Here is an 18,419-nt window from a genome sequence, read left to right on the forward strand (position 1 = left end):
TCTTATTTTTGGTAGTGATTTAGGTATTAGAAAATATTACTTCACTGGGATGTAGGCCCTCAGACTCTTAAGCTATTGAATGAAAATTTTGGTACAGAGAAGAAAAAACCTAACCATTATCACCTGGTGTTTCTATAGATGCTGCAGCAGAAACAGCTGGTGCACCTGGATCCCCACTCAACGTGAAATGCCATGATGTAAATAAAGACTGCTTGATTCTTTCCTGGGTTGCACCCAGTGATAATGGAGGAAGCCCAATCCTGGGATACTATATTGAAAGGTCTGTATGTTAATCACCTTTGAGCAAAAAAAGCTCATGATCATGTTGGGGGAAAAACAGGAAGGCTGTGTTCCATTTCAGGTGTGTTGCTGGGTCAGAGGATTGGGTCCCGTGCAATGACAAGCCTGTGAAAACCTGCAGATACCCTGTCCTGGGCCTTGCTGAAGGACAGACATACCAGTTCCGAGTAAAGGCTGTCAATAAAGAGGGCATCAGTCATCCTTCGAAACCCAGTGATCCAGTGACAATATATGACCCCAGCAAGGACAAGAGAGTGACAGGTTTGTCCCAAAACCAGGAAAATTTTCACCTTAAGTATGATGTGAGGCTGCAGGTATGCCTGACTGCAGTTTGTGCAGGTTCCCCCCGTTCTCACAAGTACCACTGCAACACACTGCCATGCTGTGCCTTTGCTGAATCCCCAGTACTGTTCTGAACAGCAAAAGATAAAAATACCAGTTATGACATTTCATTGTATGCGTAACAAAATGGATATAATTATGCATATAACAAAATGACAGAGTCCTGGGCTCTGTCTTTCTTGACAAGCCTCACGCATCTTGTCTTAGTGGATAACATTGCCCTGTTTGACATTACAGTTATTCCATACGACGATGGCAGGACAATAGAGATTTTCAAGGATGACCTGGAAGGTAAGTTCAAATTTATACCGAGCCATTCTCTCAGAGAGGAATGATTCTTCTACAACATTGAGACCTCTAATAGCATGACTCTGGAGAAAACACACTTAGGAAAACATACAGTGAAACATCATAGTAAGCTGCACAAGGATCAGAAACTATCCTAAACAGCACATGGCTTTCATAAGAATCTTGGTTTGCCTCTGTGTCCCCAAAGGGTTTAAGTCTCCTCCTTTATATTGAAGAATCTTAGTTTATAGTGGGGAAACATAATCCATTGTAAAATACTTTTTTCCCTGCTATGTTATAACTAAAGCATAGCCTATTCTGACTTCCCATAGGACATATTAAAATTCCCTTGCCACCCACCAATGTTCATGCAAGTGAGGTCAGAGAAGACTATGTGGCTTTGGCCTGGGACGAACCAGATCCAAGAGGCAGAGAGCCACTGAAGTATTATGTGGAGAAGGTAAGAAAATTGTATCGCATAGAAGGGCAGTTGCAGAACAGAATAATTTCTTTCTCAGATGGTCTATAGCACAGCCAAGGCTATTCGCTGTGTCGATACCTGGAGAACTACAGCCTCAAAAGTGGCTTGCTCAGCCTCTCTCTGGCTCCACAGTTTACTTGAGCTATGATCCTGACTCTTGACGCCAACTCAAGTGGTGATGATTAACAAAGAATAAACCAAGTAAGTTTTACACCACACAACAGGAACAGAGCTTTAACAGAAAGGCTGTTCCTGCCCTGTGGACCCTAAGGTGTGCAAAGGTTGTGAAGAATGGCACAACAGTTCGCTGTCCTGTTCCCCACTAATCATTTTGCTGACCAATCTCCTTTCGTACATACTCACTTCCCACATGCTGTACCATTTCTGTTGCAAAGGGGCCCGCTGTTACCAAGGAATAAAAATTCGGGTATTTCAACAAGAAATACATCATTTACGGTTTTTGTTTATTTGTCTTTTAAACTACTTTCCTTATTGGACAGGAGGGTCTTAAGCTTGAGTAACAACATGAATTGTAAATCATCGCCTTTTTCCTTACAGTCGATTGTAGGCAGCAACTCCTGGCAAATGGTTAATCTGGATATGCCAGTTAATTCCCCAAGATTTGCACTCTTTGATCTTGTTAAAGGAAAATCATACTGTTTCCGCGTGCGATCTGTTAACAAGTATGGAATCAGTGAGCCATCCCTGCCCAGTGAGCCTGTAACTGCTGGAGCAAAACTGGGTAATTATTTCATTAATATGCTCTACACTAATGACAGGGAAAAAGGAGATGTACTATGAAAGTAACGCGTGGGTTCCCCTGCCCCCCCTTTTGCTTAAACTTCATGGTATATGATTACACAGCAGTTGCTTTGATATCAGGAAATCTCTTAAAGCCTTAAATCCTTGTTTAATTACTTTGCAGTTGGTCAGTGCAGTGTAAATCTAACCAAGAGGTGACGGGGGAATTACATTTAATAAAATAAGAAATAGTTGAAGCCTGTGCTTAATCCAAGCATGCTTCCAGCACTGCTAAGGGGGTTCTTACACAGACCAGTACTGGGAGGAGCGATAGGACTGCTGAAAGAGCCGGTTTCTGGGCAATTCAGACACAGCAGCAGTCTTTGCAGCACTGGTTTGATTTGTTTTCTTCCCAGACTGAGCTGACAACAGTAAGACATGCAAAGGCTCATGCCCATGTTTCCCTTAGGCAGAGAGATGAGCACTCACTCTTTATTTGCTTAAGTTCTCCCATATTAAAGCTGCCCTAGTGTTCATTCATACCGTCTTTTGGTTTCATGAGTGAAGCAGGTTCCATTTCATAGTGGAGTCTCAGCAGAGTTACCATGTGAGTCTCTCCAGAGAAGGTTAAGCAGGTGTTACTCTGCAGAAATCAGTGGGCTGTAAGGGAGGGGAGTATGAGATATGGCAAACCCAGGCATTAACATACAGGCTGTAGACTGGGACAATGTCCATGGTATTTTGCTCAAATTTGAAAATGATGCACCAGAAAAGGTGAATAACTTAAACAGGCCAACTCATTTATAATATTTTTTTTAGTCCATACATTTTTAAACCCCCTATTTTTGTCTGTTTTTTCTTTTTTTTTTTTTTTTAGCTACTCTGCCTCCACCATCTCAGGTTTTAGCTTTCAGAGACACCAAGACATCTGTTGTTTTGCAATGGGATAAGTTAAAGGATGATCTGGAGCCTCTTGGCTACTACATATATTGTCGGGAGACTGGGACAGAAGAATGGCAAACTGTCAATAATAAGCCCGTGACATGTAATGAGTGAGTTCAGCTATTCTACTCCACTGAGAGAAGACAGGGTGCCAGCTTGGATTATTCTGTTTATGGCTGGAGTCATATTTCAGATAAAAAAAGAACTTTCTTCTCTGAACATGCACATGCACGCACACAAACACCACGTCCTCTTTTAGAATTAAGTATTGCTTAAAGTCCCACTTTTATATCCAAAGCCAGACTGACAGCAAAGTCTGCATGTATCTTCATCCACTCTGGATCTGCAGAAGGTAGATAGACCTTGTGGCACCAGCAGAACCACATTCCATTTTTTCGCTTGCTTTCCAGTAGAGTAAGTTTGTGTCACTCACACATAGGATTTAGAGTACCTCTCTGGCTGTGGGGGTCACATGTCAGGCAGAAAAAGTCCATTAAAAGGTCCTATTTGTTGTACCAACAATGCCAGCCAGCAGGGTGACACCTCTCTGTCTGATCTATACTTACTGTATGATTTATTGATAGCCATTTTATGTGACACAGTGCACTTTAATTTGTAATGGCAAATAACGATTTTGTAAGTAACAATACCTTATTAAAATGTATTGCTGTTCGTTCAAAAGACTGTTTATCTGTACTTTGAACAATCACACACAAACAGTAATTTCCTCTCCTAGATTTACCGTTCCTGGGCTGCAGCCTGGAAAAGAATATGTCTTTTGTGTGAAGTCTGTCAGCGAGGCAGGACTAAGTGAAAGCTCCCCAGAAACAGATCCTATCATCGTAAGGCCAGCTATTGGTAAGTGGTAACATGTGCATGCACATACACACAGAAATTAAATCCTATCTATCATGCATAGCTGTTTTTACATGTAGTGGTAATAACGTTGAGCAGATAAGCAAAGCAAAGCAGCAGGGAACTGATTTTCTTGTACCCTGCATCTTCTGTCATCAATTATCCTTGTCAAGGGTGGACAGAGGTAATTAGCATTTTGACTTGGCGGTGAGTTACATTTTCAGTATTAATTTGGTGCTGGTACAAGTGACCATTTCAAGTGCTCAATTACGTTGGTATTTTGAAATCAGCGTTGTGAGTTTCTCCAGGGCAATTACAAAATCCTACCAACCACATTAGCCAGGATCTATCCCTCCATCTTCTCCATTTTATTGACCCATTGCTTCCATCTTTTCTGTTAAACAAACCATAAAGCAACATGCAAGAGAGAGCTGAGACTCATCCGTGACTTTTGCTGTGACTTCCAAATAAGAATCTGGTCATTTTCACACACTTTTACGCTGCAGAAGTGGTATTAGGGGGTCTTAACACAAATAGAATCACATCTGGTAGGAGCACACAGAGATTTCCTCAGCCCAGTTCATCCAACACCTACACCTCTTCTGATCCCTAGATCCCAAACCTGCATTGAATGATACCATGTTTTCTCTCTCCCTTTGCTGCACAGCTTGTCCATCAGCACCACACGGGTTTGTTCTTCTAAATTGTGGGAAGACTGACATGACCATTGGCTGGAAACCCCCGAAGCGCAAGGGTGGAACAAAGATTCTGGGTTATTTCCTAGACCAGCATGATACATCTGAACTAGATTGGCATGAAGTCAATATTCAGCCAATTCCTCAACGAGTTTACACGGTATTCATTTCAGATATAATACTGTCCTTCTTTAAGCACAATAGGAACGGTAGCTATAACAAGGGTGGAGCTGGTTTCTAGTCTAGAACTCTCTTCCTACCCTCACAAGATTATGACCATGCAGGGCTGTACTAATGCTCTGTTTGCACTTCTGAACCCAAAGGTCAGCAACCTTGAGGAAGGTCACCTGTACGAATTCCGTGCCTGCGCAGTGAACATGGCTGGTGTTGGGGAAGTATCTGAACCCAGTGACTTGTTCAGGTGTGAGGAATGGACAATGCCAGAACCAGGTATCTCTCATGTAAAAACAAGAGCCAGAAAAATATTACCAGGTATACTAGTTATCTCCTCGCTCTTCTGTGAATCCAAGGGACTTCTGAAAACCATAGGTCTGTATAAGGGTGTCTCCTGCTAAGGAAAAGCACACAAACACCTCTGGGGAAGGTCAGGTTCAGATGTAGGCTATTATATCTGCATTACACAGATACAGCACCCAGGTATTTTTAATAATGTTTCCAGAAAATGAAGAATCTGGATCTAATATCTTAACATCTTTGTATATTACACCAAATCAAATAACATTAAACCAGCTGACACATATTTTTTTCTAGGACCTCCCTCTACAGTTAATTAGCATAGAAAGCATCTCCTACAGACCCACTATTCACTCGTTATCTTAAAACTCCCTGCTTTCTGATGTCGAACCCAAACAAAGTGCACCCAGTCGCATTTTTTAACGTTACTGTGTGACAGCCTACCCTTCTTTGAACAGGCCCTCCTTACGATGTCAGGTGCACTGAAGTAAGAGACTCATCCCTGAAGCTACACTGGGAAGCACCGTTGTACACTGGAGCAGGTCCAGTTACAGGGTATTATGTAGACATGTGTGAAGAAGGGTCAGAGGAATGGAAACAAATAAACAAGCAGTCCGTAGCCACCACGCACATGAAGGTCTGTATATGCACTTAGTATCCAAGTGTTGCTTCTCGTTTAGTCTTACATGAATTCCTGTCGTTGTTTCCTGCAGGTTTCAGATCTAGAGACAGGGAAATGCTATATCTTCCGAGTAAGAGCACTGAACAAGGCTGGAATTGGACCTCCTTCACTCCCCTCAGATCCTGTGGTGGCCAGAACCAAACCCGGTAGGAAACTAGAAGTGATGAGCTTGTGCAAGTTTGTAAATACTATGATGATCCCAGTAAAAAACTGCTTTATGAAGCATCAGCTACATGTTTTGTAGCAATAAAGAACCGCAATCAAACTAAAGATTAGCAAACCAAATTGCCTGAATGAATTTACTCTAGCTGTACACTGTCTTTTTTTCCTTTTCTTTTCTTTTTTTTAGATGTCCAGAAGCTAAGCCCTGATCTGTTTTGGTAAAGAATGTTTTCTGGGTTTTTTTCTCATACAGGCACAAATGAAATTGAACTTGGGGTCGATGAAGAGGGTTTCATTTACTTGGCTTTTGACGCTCCTGAAAAGAATGACTCCTCTGAGTTTATCTGGTCAAAGGACTATGAAGGACCACCAGATGCTGACAGAGTTCAGATTGAAGAGAAAGGCAATAGGTGAGCATATAATGCACACTGAGACAATTAACTGTGACTGTCAAATAAAAAACACATTAAACACTGAGAAAAATGTGAAGCCAAACGTTTCCGTCTCCTTCCAGTACTCAGCTAAAATACATATACACAACAGAACATCTGCACATCTCCGTACCTGATTCTCAGCTCCGGTGGCCATGAAATGGGGCATTCAGCGCAACCTTCAGGTCACAGAAGGGAAGCGCCAGCCATCATATTGCTAATCTAATGTCTTTGCCTTGATCCTCAGTGACGCATATAAATGACAATGAGTGCTATCTTTGATGTTCTGGGTGTATCAAATGCGTGGCGTTCTGGTACAGAGGGCATAATTTTTGAGGAAAATATAATTTTTTAATTATTATTCTTATTTCTAAGGTCTAAGCTTATACTGAAAGAGCCATCAGAAAAGGATCTGGGTACATATTCAGTGGAGGTCACGGATGTAGATGACGATATCTCTGCCAGCTGCACTTTAACAAAAGAAGGTAAAAACCAGTAATTGACAAGAACAAAAATCTAATGTGCTATAATTTTTTAATATTAAATGTTTAGAGGAAAGTTTCTCATAGAGGAATAGTAAGTAATAATGATAGTGGCATCATTCGAAAGATGTTTCACATTCCTTGCAGGCTCAAGGGCAGTTTCTTTTACAGCCCCCTGTGAAAAGATTCCATGCTCCTGGAAGGTCGATTTTCCATTACAGCTCAGATTTCACACACAGCTACACTACCACAGTGATCTAAAACTTCTTTAACAAGGTTCTTGAATTGACACAGCCAATATTTTATACAGACATAACTAAGAATTATCTTCACAACCTTTTCTAGTCCTCCCCACTATCAATGTTTTGTACTTATCTTCTTTTTGCCATAAATAAAGGTCATTAACACATTAATTTACATTAATACAATGAATTTGTTCTGACCTCGTTGTATTAATCTAAATGACTTGTTATTTTCTGCGTTTCAGATCTGGACAAGTTATTGAAACATAGCCATGAAATCAGGAACCCACGTAAGTTGACCCAGTAGGAAGCTGCTATAATAGGGATAGACTCTGAAAGGGGAACCCTGGCGTAACTCTGGCTGAGCCAAATTCTGTGGTTTGCCTGTGCAATTCCCCTCTGTGGTTCTCTGTTTTCCAGTGATCAAGCTGATATCTGGCTGGAACATTGACGTTCTGGAGAAAGGAGAAGTGCGGCTGTGGTTGGAGGTTGAAAAGCTGTCACCAAATGCAGAGCTGCATTTGATCTTCAATGACAAGGAGCTGACAAGTACTCCAGTATGTTTCATTTTGTTTTGAATCCTGACTTACTTTCCCCCTGATAAACAGGTAGATAGAGCAAACGGGTACACTCCCAGTTTTCTAAATTCCCATTGGATATTTTGATGTGTGTTTTCGGAAAATTCTAGGGCTTGGTTTCCCACTGTGCATAAACAGAAAGCCAACTGTCTGACTCTCAAGCTGTCCAGTTCTAGCATCAAGCAAGGCTGCAGCATCGATGCTGTTAGTTCAGCACGGTGTAATATTCCTCTGTGCTACAGCCAGCAAAACCTTCGGTGGTAACACTCAGAAAATGTCCCCTCCTTATGCAGCTTTCCTGTTATCCCCCGCTCCTGAGAGGCTGCCTCTGACAATCCTCCCGCAGCAGAGACGTCCCTTTTATCAGGGAATTTTCTGACAACAAACCTCAGCCTTGTATAATTCATCTGATACTACAAATGCACCTGTGCTGGACAGACAGCTTTGTTTCAGATGAACAAACACAACTCATTTCAATAGATGCTAAAGAAATACCATCTCTCAGAATAAGACGTGGTATTTTTCTTCAGCTTTACCAAGCAAAGCTGCAAGCTTTCCACCCTATCTGTTTGAACTGAATATGGATAAATCTCATGCATTCTAAGAGCAGATGGAAGTGATTTAGTTCTCAGTCTGAGGCACTGGAAATAACACTGCATCATGTGTTACAGTGCACTCCAACCTTCTGATACATTAAAAGAAATGTTCTAGCCTCTTCCTTCTCTTCCCATATCAAGTTAATATTGTAACATTGAAAAACTATGTGGAATGACAGGACCAGAGGGGAGAACAGTTGAGAATGAAGAACAAGATAAATCATTTGCCTGTCAGTTAAATGCAGCGTAGCAATGCCAAGATAACAAAAAGAACAGATACAACAAAGGGATAGGACTAGGCCAAAGAATTTCAGAGCTGTTATAGCAATGATGTTGGGGGTTTTTTAAGCAATGTGTATCAAGTTTATTGAAGGCTTTGTCCAGTTTAAGAACTGTCTTTCCTACACTGGAGAACTGACATGGTTATGCCCACTTACAAAGTACCTGTCAAGCACTTTGTAATGATATTTGCTTAGAGCAAACAAGGCAGTAAGGCATAATGATGATCTTTATGTTTAAGCATCTGGCAGGTTTCGGGGTGTATGTTTAAAAGGTTCAGTAGTGCTTGCATGATGTCAAGAGGGTGGCAATATTACTCATCATTGCCCAAATATGCAATTACATGCCACGTGTAATTAAGTGCAACACTTCTATTATACTAAAAATCATACAGATTCTGGTAAGCTGAAAAGTCTGTCATATCCAACAAGAAAGAACATACTGTCTTATGTGGTTTTAACAAACTTTCTCCCAGAGAAAAGTTCTGCTGTAAGCAATTCTGCTGTACCTACGTACATAAACAAATAACAGTTTAATCCCACAGTACAGAATCTCAGAGGGCTTCATTGCTCCTGTAAGACGAGGGAGGTATATAAGGACACATATATAAAAGGACTGTAATGTCTGAGTGTTGTAGAAGATGATGTCCCAGGATCTGACCTTGAAACAGTTCCACTGGGGAAAAACTATTCAGCTTATCGTATTTCCTTTGTTTTACACAGACACATAAAATAAACTTCATCAAAGGAAAAGGTCTTGTAGAACTGATAATCCAGAATTTCTGTGATGATGATAAAGGGGCGTACACAGCCCAGCTGCAAGATGGAAAAGCTAAAAATCAATTCACCCTACTTCTTGTGGATGAATGTAAGTGGAAATTCAGGAGCAAATATAGACTGCCATGCTCAGTGGAAAGTTTTCTAGGCACTTAAGGCCCCAAAGTATTTCCAACAGTTATAATGGCACACTGAGAATGGGGAGAACAAATATGTATTTCTGCACATTTTAAGGTCCAGGAATCATGTAAGAAATTATCTGAATTTCTCTTTAACATAAATTGAAGCTTTTGGTCTTATAAATAGGGCCTTGATAAAAATGTTTTGCTAAATCAAAATATCCAGTGGAATGCTTAGTTATTTTTTTCAAATGTTTTACATATTATCTTGCTATGGCAAACCAACTGTGTCTTGGCAGCAAACTGCACGATGTGTTATTACATGTACTCATTTACCTCAGGACACTATTGGGTTGAAAATTTAGTGTATTTAACAGCTGGTTAATTGCATTAAACTGAATGCAATAAAGAAGCCAGTGTCAGCTGTACTTGAGGAGAAGTCCAAGGAACAAAGCAAGCTCAGCATGAAACATAGAGGGTCCTTGTATATGCTAGTACAGAGAACCTTTTTTAATTACGCAAAAATGGAAAGCAAGAAGATTCTCAAACACTTCCCCATAGAGTGTCTGTCTCTATTTTCAGTTCTTGCAAACAGTTCGCATTCAAGTGACCTTCTAAAGCTTCCAAACTTTTTGAATGGAAAGTATCTATAAAATGTCAAGTCTACTTGACTCCCTTTACAACTGGGAGAGAGAAACAGGCAGTTTTACAGAGTGATTCAGCACATGAGAAGTTCAGAATATAAAATAAATTTGATGAATTGTGCTCTAAAAGTGCCCATTTTTCTCTACTGACAATGAAGGAAGTAAAGATAACTAGCTACATGCGGTTGTCTAAAACAGAGGTAAATTCTGTGCTCTCTGCCTCCTTCTGTGTTTCTTACTTTTTAAAAATTTTAATTTCAGGTTTCTAGCCTACCTTTTTGTATGGTCAAAACTCCTATTTAGTTCCCTAAATGCATAATGGTCAGGTCTTCAAAGACAATTTTGTTTTAAGGAAACTAAATGTTAGGTTCTGAGCAACCAGTACAATGAAGGAACGATGGTGCTAATCCGTTCAGGGTTCCCAGCAGGGACCAGAGGTACTTCATGCACTAGATATAAACAAATATCACAGCTCTAAGGATAATACCTTTCATGATCAGAAATTTCTGAAGTGTTACACTGAGATACAGTGGGGAGTTTGTTGACTTTAACCATCGCTGTTCTGCCAGGTTTTGCTAAAGTTGCAGAGGAGGCTGATGCAAAACGGAGACAATGGAAGAAAAAGCAAGGTAAGATAAGCTGAGGATTAACGACTTGCCAGAGCTATGCCAACAGGACGGCAAGCCCTGAGCAAAGCTATTTTACTCAGTGCTCTAAGTACTTTCCTTTATAATCTTTTTTTAAATGTATTGTTTAAGCTGATTAATACACTAGGATCAGATTCCTTATATTAAGATACTCTGCCCTGCTCTTAACAATCAAAATAATTTATTCGGTTTTAGCCATGCTAGCCACAAGCCTCAGAATAGCTCTTCTGCATCAGTGCTGTAACACTGAACATTTCTGAATTCTGAAAATTGTCCAATCTGTCTATATACCATGTAATTAAGATCCACTCACTTTCCTTGCAGAAAACAGGATTCTCTATATGAGTCTAAAAAGAACCAAGCATTCCACTTTCAGTTTATCCCCAGTCTTATATTCATGAGTAAGGAAGTTTATAAAGCAGTTTCAGAGAAAAAAATACTATAATTGGAAAGGTGACCCCCTTCTAGCGAGGATGAAAATATTCACCTAATAACAACTGTGATACCACACTAGACTCTAGGTCCAGTCGCCTGTCTTCAGAGATGTTTAGTATAAGATGAAAGTACATATAAAGTAATCTTCCCCCCAGTTTACCCTCCCAGAATCAGGAAGAAAATCACAACATACACTGGTTTTCTGTTCTATCGCAATTCACCTGCGAAATATCTATCGACTCCTACGCTGACTTGATGCAAAGTACAGTCATAAAGGACTGGTTAGGCAGCATCGTTAACTACGTTTTGAGGTAGGATTCCTCAACAAAGATACGTTACCTAAGGACACTGCAAAACCAGCAATAATTATATGCTCTAAACTGTGGTGCTTATTGCGTGCAGAGCTCGGCGGCGTGAAGCCCTCCCTGCAGCCCGCGCTGCTGGATCCACCGCTAGATGGAGGCATTTCTGCAGATAACGCCTGGGAGCTGTGGGAAGGCCCTGCAACCGAGATCTGTTTTCTTTGATAGGTCCACATTTTATAGAGAATTTGAAATGGAAGGTTACTGAGAACTGTGAAGTACTCCTTACCTGCAAGGTACATACAGCTATGCGATGCAACTGCACAGCCTGAATTCCTTCAGCATTAAATTTTAGATGTGAATTTTAAGGGAAGGGTATGACCAGTGAGAATCCAAATGCTTATTTACAGTCCAATGAAAGTTAAGAGATAGTATATCTTGGACGGAAATTTTAATTAAGAAGGAAATTTCTAAGATTCTGCAGCAATCCTCTAATGCAAGGGTTGTTTCATATTAGAAGGACATGCAGGCATTGAGAAATAAAATGCATTTGGGACTCTGACTTCTAAATGTTGACTTCAAACAGGCGACCAACCTGAGAAAGGATACCAGCTTCCAATGGTTCTTCAACAGGAAAGCACGAGCAGGTGGTGCGTTTGATCCACAGACTGGGATAGGAACTCTTCGTATTAAAAAGGTGAAAAACACAAAGCAACTCAGATGCTTTGGTGATCCCATGAAAATGCAAAAAATATGGATTGATCTTTTTAACATCCAATGCGTGGTTTAGGTAGTGCCCACTAAATGAAAGAAATTGAACAAACACTGAGAAAAGCACAAAAGGAGAAACGATTTAATGTCATAGTCAGATAGAGCTGAATTAGAAATAAGACACTTTTAACAGTGAGTGGCTGTTGAAAGTTTAACATGTCCTGAGTGGCTAAAAAGAGAAGTGTGGGCTTTTCAAGTATTCTGACCAGGACTGGATGCCTACTCTGGAGATGATTCAGTAACAAAAAAAAAAGTTACTGAGCTCATTACACAAGTAACTGAATGAAATTTTATGGCTTGACCTACAGAGAAGGCCAGACAAGCTGATACGATGCCCCTTGTCATCTTAACTCTGCCACAGAGAAGATACAGCTGAAGAAAGGGAGCTTGACGGGGCAGTTAGAGTTTTAGTGCAATCCCTGCGTGGCTAATTTGAATCTTTTTTGGGTCTGATTTTTCATCTTAATTTCAAACAGCTGAATCACCTATAGAAAACAGGTAGGTAAATGTATGCTCACACAAGTCTGAGGACCGGCAGGAACACTGCAGGCTGGAAGTCAAGAGCACTGGCAAAGCAACACAACAAAAATTTATGGAGCAGCGGGCTTTGATCATCACTGATCACAGACATATACCCGTATCTCAGACCATGAAGGGCACGCAGCGGTACAGGGTGACTGAGGGCAAAAGCTGAGATACTGACTCCCCATAACTGACCACGTATCAGTTCATAATGAACCAGGCCCTGTTCTAACCTTTCAAAGGAGGTTCTGGGGCGAGTTGCCTTTTCTGCCCTCCTTTCTGATCCGTCCAGCCAAATTCATTGGGAGGGAACAAGAAAATCTCAGCTTTCCCCACTTTTCCAAATCCTGCCCTATTTCAATGATATGTGAAATTTCTGTTGGGGGGTGTGTGGGTGTGTTTGGTTTGGGGTTTGGGGGGTGGTGGTTAATAAATATCACGTATGTATTTGCTAGATAACGAAAGCAGATGAGGGCCAATACAAAGCACTTGTTTCAGATGACAGAGGAGAGGACTACACCCAACTTGATCTCACAAAAGGAGGTAAGACACCCCTGTATCAGGCAATAATACACATTCACACCCCTGCCTGGGGTTAATTTTGGATTTAAAAACAAATTTCATAACTTTCTACCACATTGTTAATTATCATAGTACCTACATGCTTTTTATAGGGATTAAAACCTGCATAAAAAGATACTGGTCAAATATAAGGAATTTCCTGATCTACTATGGCATACATATATTTATGCTGATTATTTTAAAAATCACAAGTATTTCATGTGAGATTGGAGACATAAACACTCTGTGTAAACCAGTTCCCTGTTCTGCAAGAATCATACAGGGCCCAACAAACAGAATAAAAGTCTCCTTTGTATCTGATCTCACAGCTTTTTTTTGCATCTGTCTATCCTGTACCTCATTTGATAATCCACAGATGACTTTTCACTCCTGGAAGTTCAGCTAGTACTCCAAAGCATCAGGAGAACAAACTCCCATTTCCACTCTGCATCTCCCACCAGTGAAAAAAAATCTAGGCTGAATTACGACAACAGAATAGTTGTTAAAGACAACATCAAGTGGAAGAACAATTACATGTTACTGCAGATTCCCGCTTCACTTTTCGGTGTTCTGAATATGCTCTGGAAATTGAAAAAGAAATATGCAGTTCTGACATTCTAATGTAATTTACATCTATAGTAATTTATCAAGCTATGACCGCATTATAAATTCTGTCAAGCACCACAGGTAAAAGCTCAGTAATGTTTCAGTCACTTCAGCTCAGCATCAGTCACAAGATTCTGCTTCCCAAGATTAAATCCTACCCTGACATCTGGAACCTATCATTTAAACCTGATACATAAATCTGCTTTCTGCGAGGCAGTCTGTTGCACACATTGAGTGCTAAGGAAGACAGAAGCATCTAAATTTAGTAAGAAATGCCCAGCATCTAAAAATAAATGAGTCAGTGGCAAAAACTCCATTCCAAGTAAGCTTTGCAACAGAAAAAGACAACAAATAACTGCTAGCTGTAATACATTCTAAACATAACAAAATTAATTTGGTAGATCAGATGTGATTTGCTAAATATTGTATTTATAGACACTTAAATCTTTATGTCTTTGCAGCCTTTGAAGACCTTCTCAAGGAGCTGTGTAGGATCAGTGGTACGTCATTTTCTCATCAGCTGACACGTAATAATGGAAGGGGAGAAAGGTGAGGTGCCACGATCAGAGCCAACAGCTCAGGGGCTGTCCCTGGGTTTGGAGCAAGTACGATATCACCCATTTACTCTTCCTTTAGTGTTAGAAGCACCTTCAAACTGTCAAGGAGGACAGTGAGTAAGTAAACCCAGGGACATAAAACCCTCTGCACTTACAAATTAATTCTGTGACCTTTACGTGCCAGCAGCCTGCTCCTTGTCACATCACTTGCTATGTGGATTTGGCCAAGTTGTACTATTTCTATTAATGAGCTGTATATTCCAGACCCAAGTCTCTAGAAGAGAGGCTGACATTTTTCCACCAGCTTCTAAAAGATCCAGGGTCTTCAAGAGGTAGAACACCATCCTACTTTCAGCCAGCCACGTTCTCTAGAGAGAAATGCTAATAGGTGGCTTGGGCTTTTGTTTGCATAACATGTAAAACTGTGCATTCTTGAACGTCCTCCTCAATTTCAGTCTTTCAATTATACTATTAGCTCTTTCTGCTACACCTCTGAAAATTCAGCCTACTGAAGAAGGCATCAAAATCTACACAGATGTGAAGTACTACACAGACTACATGAAAACAACTTGGTATCACAAGTAAGTCACCAGAATATATTTGCAAGACTTCGGGAGTCCTGTTGCTTGTAACTGTTTATCATTGAAATTAAACATGTTGGGCCTGAGCCTGTAGCTTTTTAAGGCAATGGTAGATCTATCTGAGTAAGGGCTGAAAAACACAATTCACTCTGCATCCTGAAACTTGTCTGGGAATTCCAAAATAAGCAGTCATGTTATTTTTATCTTAGCACCGCAGAAATATTTAGAAGTGATCATCATTACTGGAATAATAATGATGCATATAAGGTACTGCTCAGTCACAGCCACCTTGGTTACAGACAGGAAAGGAAGCTGTTGCTTTTTTCAAATTCTTTATTTCTACTACTTTGTACTTCCCTAAACCACTCTATTCCCCCTCTCTGAATAACAAATATTCCCAAACATCATAAAATTCCTTCCAAGCACTAGCTAATTTAGCCTCATAAAGTCTTCATAAAATAGAGAAACGGTGTTTTATTAGACACCACCTACATACGTTTACATGAAGGCCAATTTTTAATAACATTTAAGGGCTAAATGCTTACAAATATTCAACATCTAAATCCCATTTAATCTCTTAAGTAAGAACTAAGAGGTCTTTTGTAGAGTTTGTAGACCTTTGGCAAACTGCCTAAAAGCACAGCTAGATGCCCCATGAGATTTTCAAAAGTGACTGAGTATGTAACTCTCCATGGAATTAACAGTGAGGTCCTGACTCCCACACTCTTATATCAACAAGTATAGGTCTAAAAAGAGTTAGCGCTCTTATTTATACAGCTCTACTATATACTATTGAAATGATATCATTTGTTTACATAGGGAGAAACAACTGGAAAGCCGTGACAGACTGAAAGCTGGGAGCACAATGAATCAGATCTGGCTTCACATACTGAACCCAACAGATGCAGATAAGGGAAAATACACCCTGGAGTTATTTGATGGGAATAGCTCACACAAACTGTCAACTGACTTGTCTGGACAAGGTAGGCTGAGTCAAACAAAACTGTCATAGGAATGAGATATACCTCAGCTGCTTTCCAAGATTCCTTCAAATCACGGGCAGTGATTCCCCTCTCCCTTATTTGAGCTGGAGGCACAGTTCCATGACAGCACACTACGAAATTGGGTTAGGAGGGACAGTAAAGTGCCCACAGAAGTCAGAGGAAACATGGGGAGAGGAGAAGTGCACAGCAGAAAGGTCTGAAGCCTTGAGGGAGCCTGGCTGCCATAGCGCAAGGCACTCCTGGGCACAGGATGAGTGAGAGGGCAGCTGCTCCTGCGATGTGCCCAATTCGTCGTAGGCCAACAGAGCTTACTGGTGGCATCTGGGAAAAGAGAAAGTGGCTTCAGGTTTCCAGAGACTTTTCCAAACTGTTTAAAATTGGGGTTTTTTTTCCTCCTCTGGTCTTCTCTTTAGAAAGAGAATACTAGACCTCACTTAATTTCAGTAGTACATAAATAGATTCAGATCTCCTAAGGCAGTTACAGATACTGTCTAGATGATAGTTATACATATCAATGTGCACAGATACCTGTAATTCCAACACTTACGCATTGTGTTAAATTTAGTAAGTCAAATGAAATAAACGGCAACTTTCCCTAAACCTTTTCATTCCTTGCAGCCTTTGAAGATGCCCTGGCTGAGCACAGAAGGCTAAAGTAAGTTCCTACCTAAATATTTTCACAGCTAAATCTATTTTGAGTGTCATATCCTGTATTGAGAATACAATGCCTAATAAATAAAACTACTCAAATTTTGTCTCTCTCACTTTCAGGGAAGCAGCAGTAGCAGAAAAATGTAAGTAAATCACTTTCCTTCGGCAAAACAAAGCCAAGTGCTACGCTGATAAGTAAAACTAAAAGGTCATATTTGTTCATTCCCAGGTCGTGCCAGAGTTGTTCAAGGTCTGCCAGATGTTGCCACCATCATGGAGGACAAGGTAACATTGATTAACTGTTCGTATAATTGGCACTTGCACAGACTCAGAAGAATAACTGATGAGGAGAAAACTACTTCTTGTCCCCTCCTGTATGTTCCCAGGAGCTTTTCTGAGCTTCTGCAATTGCCAGAGGTGTGAAGTGATGCTCTCACAATGCTTCTATCAGCCCTATATTGTCGATGGTGCTTCCAAACACGCACGTGCTGCTGCACATAGAGGTGCTCTTTGTGGCACAGCCCTCCTTCTTGGAGATTTTGGATATTACTGCTTCCTAGGTCTGTTTCACAGCCAGACCCCTTCTGTTGTCTTCCCATTTCACAGGATTAGACTAAGGCCTTTAAGTGCTGGACCTGATTTTCCCATTATATCAACTTGCTGCTTACATTTCTGAGTCACATTCCCCTTTACTGGTACACAGCAGAACAAAAATCCTGTAAAGTCATTGCAAATTCACCACGTGCCTATTTAAGTGTCATTTTACAGTGTAAGAAAGCTATAAAAAGACAGTAGCACAAATATGAGTCAGAGCCAGCAAATTCAGTCAGGTTAATCCTGATTATACCGGAGGATATCAGGAAAAGGAGTAGACAGTCCTGGAATCTCACCTATTGAAAATTTAAGAGAATTGGATTTTATATTTGTTAATTTCTCACCAGCTGAATTTCCTTGCTTATTTATATCTTCATAATCTATTTCTGCTATCTGTTTTACAATAGACCCTGTGTTTAACTTGCTGTGTATCTGGAGATCCTTACCCAGAAATCACTTGGTTCAAAAACGAGAAGGTTATCGTCTTTAAAGATCGTTACAAAATGGATGTGAAGGGGACAGTTGTCACAATCACCATAGAGAAAGTCTGCAATGAAGACACAGGAAAATACAGCATCTATGTCAAGAATAAGTATGGTTCTGAAACAGGGCAGGTTACTATCAGTGTCTATAAGCACGGAGAGATACCAACAGGAATGGAAGAAGAGGAAGTCCCAGGTGGGATTATAATGAAAAAGCCTAAATGAATTAGTCAGTTATGTCTCATCGAATTTAGAAGGAATCCTTTGGATTCCTTTTAGTGTCTCTACCTTAAAATTCAGGCTCATGCCTCTACTTTTATTTTAGTAATATTTTAGTATTTTTATTTTGGTAGTTAGAAAATAATTTGCATGTGTGTGTGTGTGCGCGCGTGCATCCGTACACATGCATGTTCACCTTACAGAGAAACTCTTTGTTAGTAAATCTGTGTGGTAAAAACCAGACAATTCACATATGAGAACCAGCCTTTCAGTGGAGCTTTTTCCGTAGTGAATCACTACATGTTACTGATTATCTTCTAGCTGACATATGCTTGTATGTGTGTGTGTGTGAATTATTAAACTTACACCCTTGGTGAC

At 40.4% G+C, this 18,419-nt stretch overlaps 1 protein-coding gene across 1 annotated transcript in view; it reads left to right on the top strand.

Moving 5' to 3' along the window:
* MYOM3 (myomesin 3) overlaps nucleotides 1-18,419 on the top strand; it is a 28,800-nt gene extending 10,381 nt beyond the window's left edge. The window contains exons 11-37 of the mRNA XM_075114807.1: nucleotides 139-280; nucleotides 362-561; nucleotides 880-933; nucleotides 1,263-1,390; nucleotides 1,970-2,153; nucleotides 3,030-3,204; nucleotides 3,831-3,952; nucleotides 4,617-4,804; nucleotides 4,968-5,094; nucleotides 5,577-5,755; nucleotides 5,832-5,946; nucleotides 6,216-6,372; nucleotides 6,769-6,878; nucleotides 7,363-7,407; nucleotides 7,538-7,674; nucleotides 9,293-9,437; nucleotides 10,679-10,738; nucleotides 11,722-11,789; nucleotides 12,080-12,190; nucleotides 13,242-13,329; nucleotides 14,415-14,453; nucleotides 14,986-15,091; nucleotides 15,911-16,074; nucleotides 16,714-16,750; nucleotides 16,867-16,889; nucleotides 16,976-17,031; nucleotides 17,748-18,419. Of these exons, the coding sequence (XP_074970908.1) occupies nucleotides 139-280; nucleotides 362-561; nucleotides 880-933; nucleotides 1,263-1,390; nucleotides 1,970-2,153; nucleotides 3,030-3,204; nucleotides 3,831-3,952; nucleotides 4,617-4,804; nucleotides 4,968-5,094; nucleotides 5,577-5,755; nucleotides 5,832-5,946; nucleotides 6,216-6,372; nucleotides 6,769-6,878; nucleotides 7,363-7,407; nucleotides 7,538-7,674; nucleotides 9,293-9,437; nucleotides 10,679-10,738; nucleotides 11,722-11,789; nucleotides 12,080-12,190; nucleotides 13,242-13,329; nucleotides 14,415-14,453; nucleotides 14,986-15,091; nucleotides 15,911-16,074; nucleotides 16,714-16,750; nucleotides 16,867-16,889; nucleotides 16,976-17,031; nucleotides 17,748-18,047 (3,260 nt within the window). The 3' untranslated portion in view covers nucleotides 18,048-18,419. The remainder of the gene's footprint in view (nucleotides 1-138; nucleotides 281-361; nucleotides 562-879; nucleotides 934-1,262; nucleotides 1,391-1,969; nucleotides 2,154-3,029; nucleotides 3,205-3,830; nucleotides 3,953-4,616; nucleotides 4,805-4,967; nucleotides 5,095-5,576; nucleotides 5,756-5,831; nucleotides 5,947-6,215; nucleotides 6,373-6,768; nucleotides 6,879-7,362; nucleotides 7,408-7,537; nucleotides 7,675-9,292; nucleotides 9,438-10,678; nucleotides 10,739-11,721; nucleotides 11,790-12,079; nucleotides 12,191-13,241; nucleotides 13,330-14,414; nucleotides 14,454-14,985; nucleotides 15,092-15,910; nucleotides 16,075-16,713; nucleotides 16,751-16,866; nucleotides 16,890-16,975; nucleotides 17,032-17,747) is intronic.

Source organism: Phalacrocorax aristotelis, chromosome 20, assembly GCF_949628215.1.
Source record: "Phalacrocorax aristotelis chromosome 20, bGulAri2.1, whole genome shotgun sequence".
In the NCBI taxonomy this organism is placed as follows: Eukaryota; Metazoa; Chordata; class Aves; order Suliformes; family Phalacrocoracidae; genus Phalacrocorax; species Phalacrocorax aristotelis.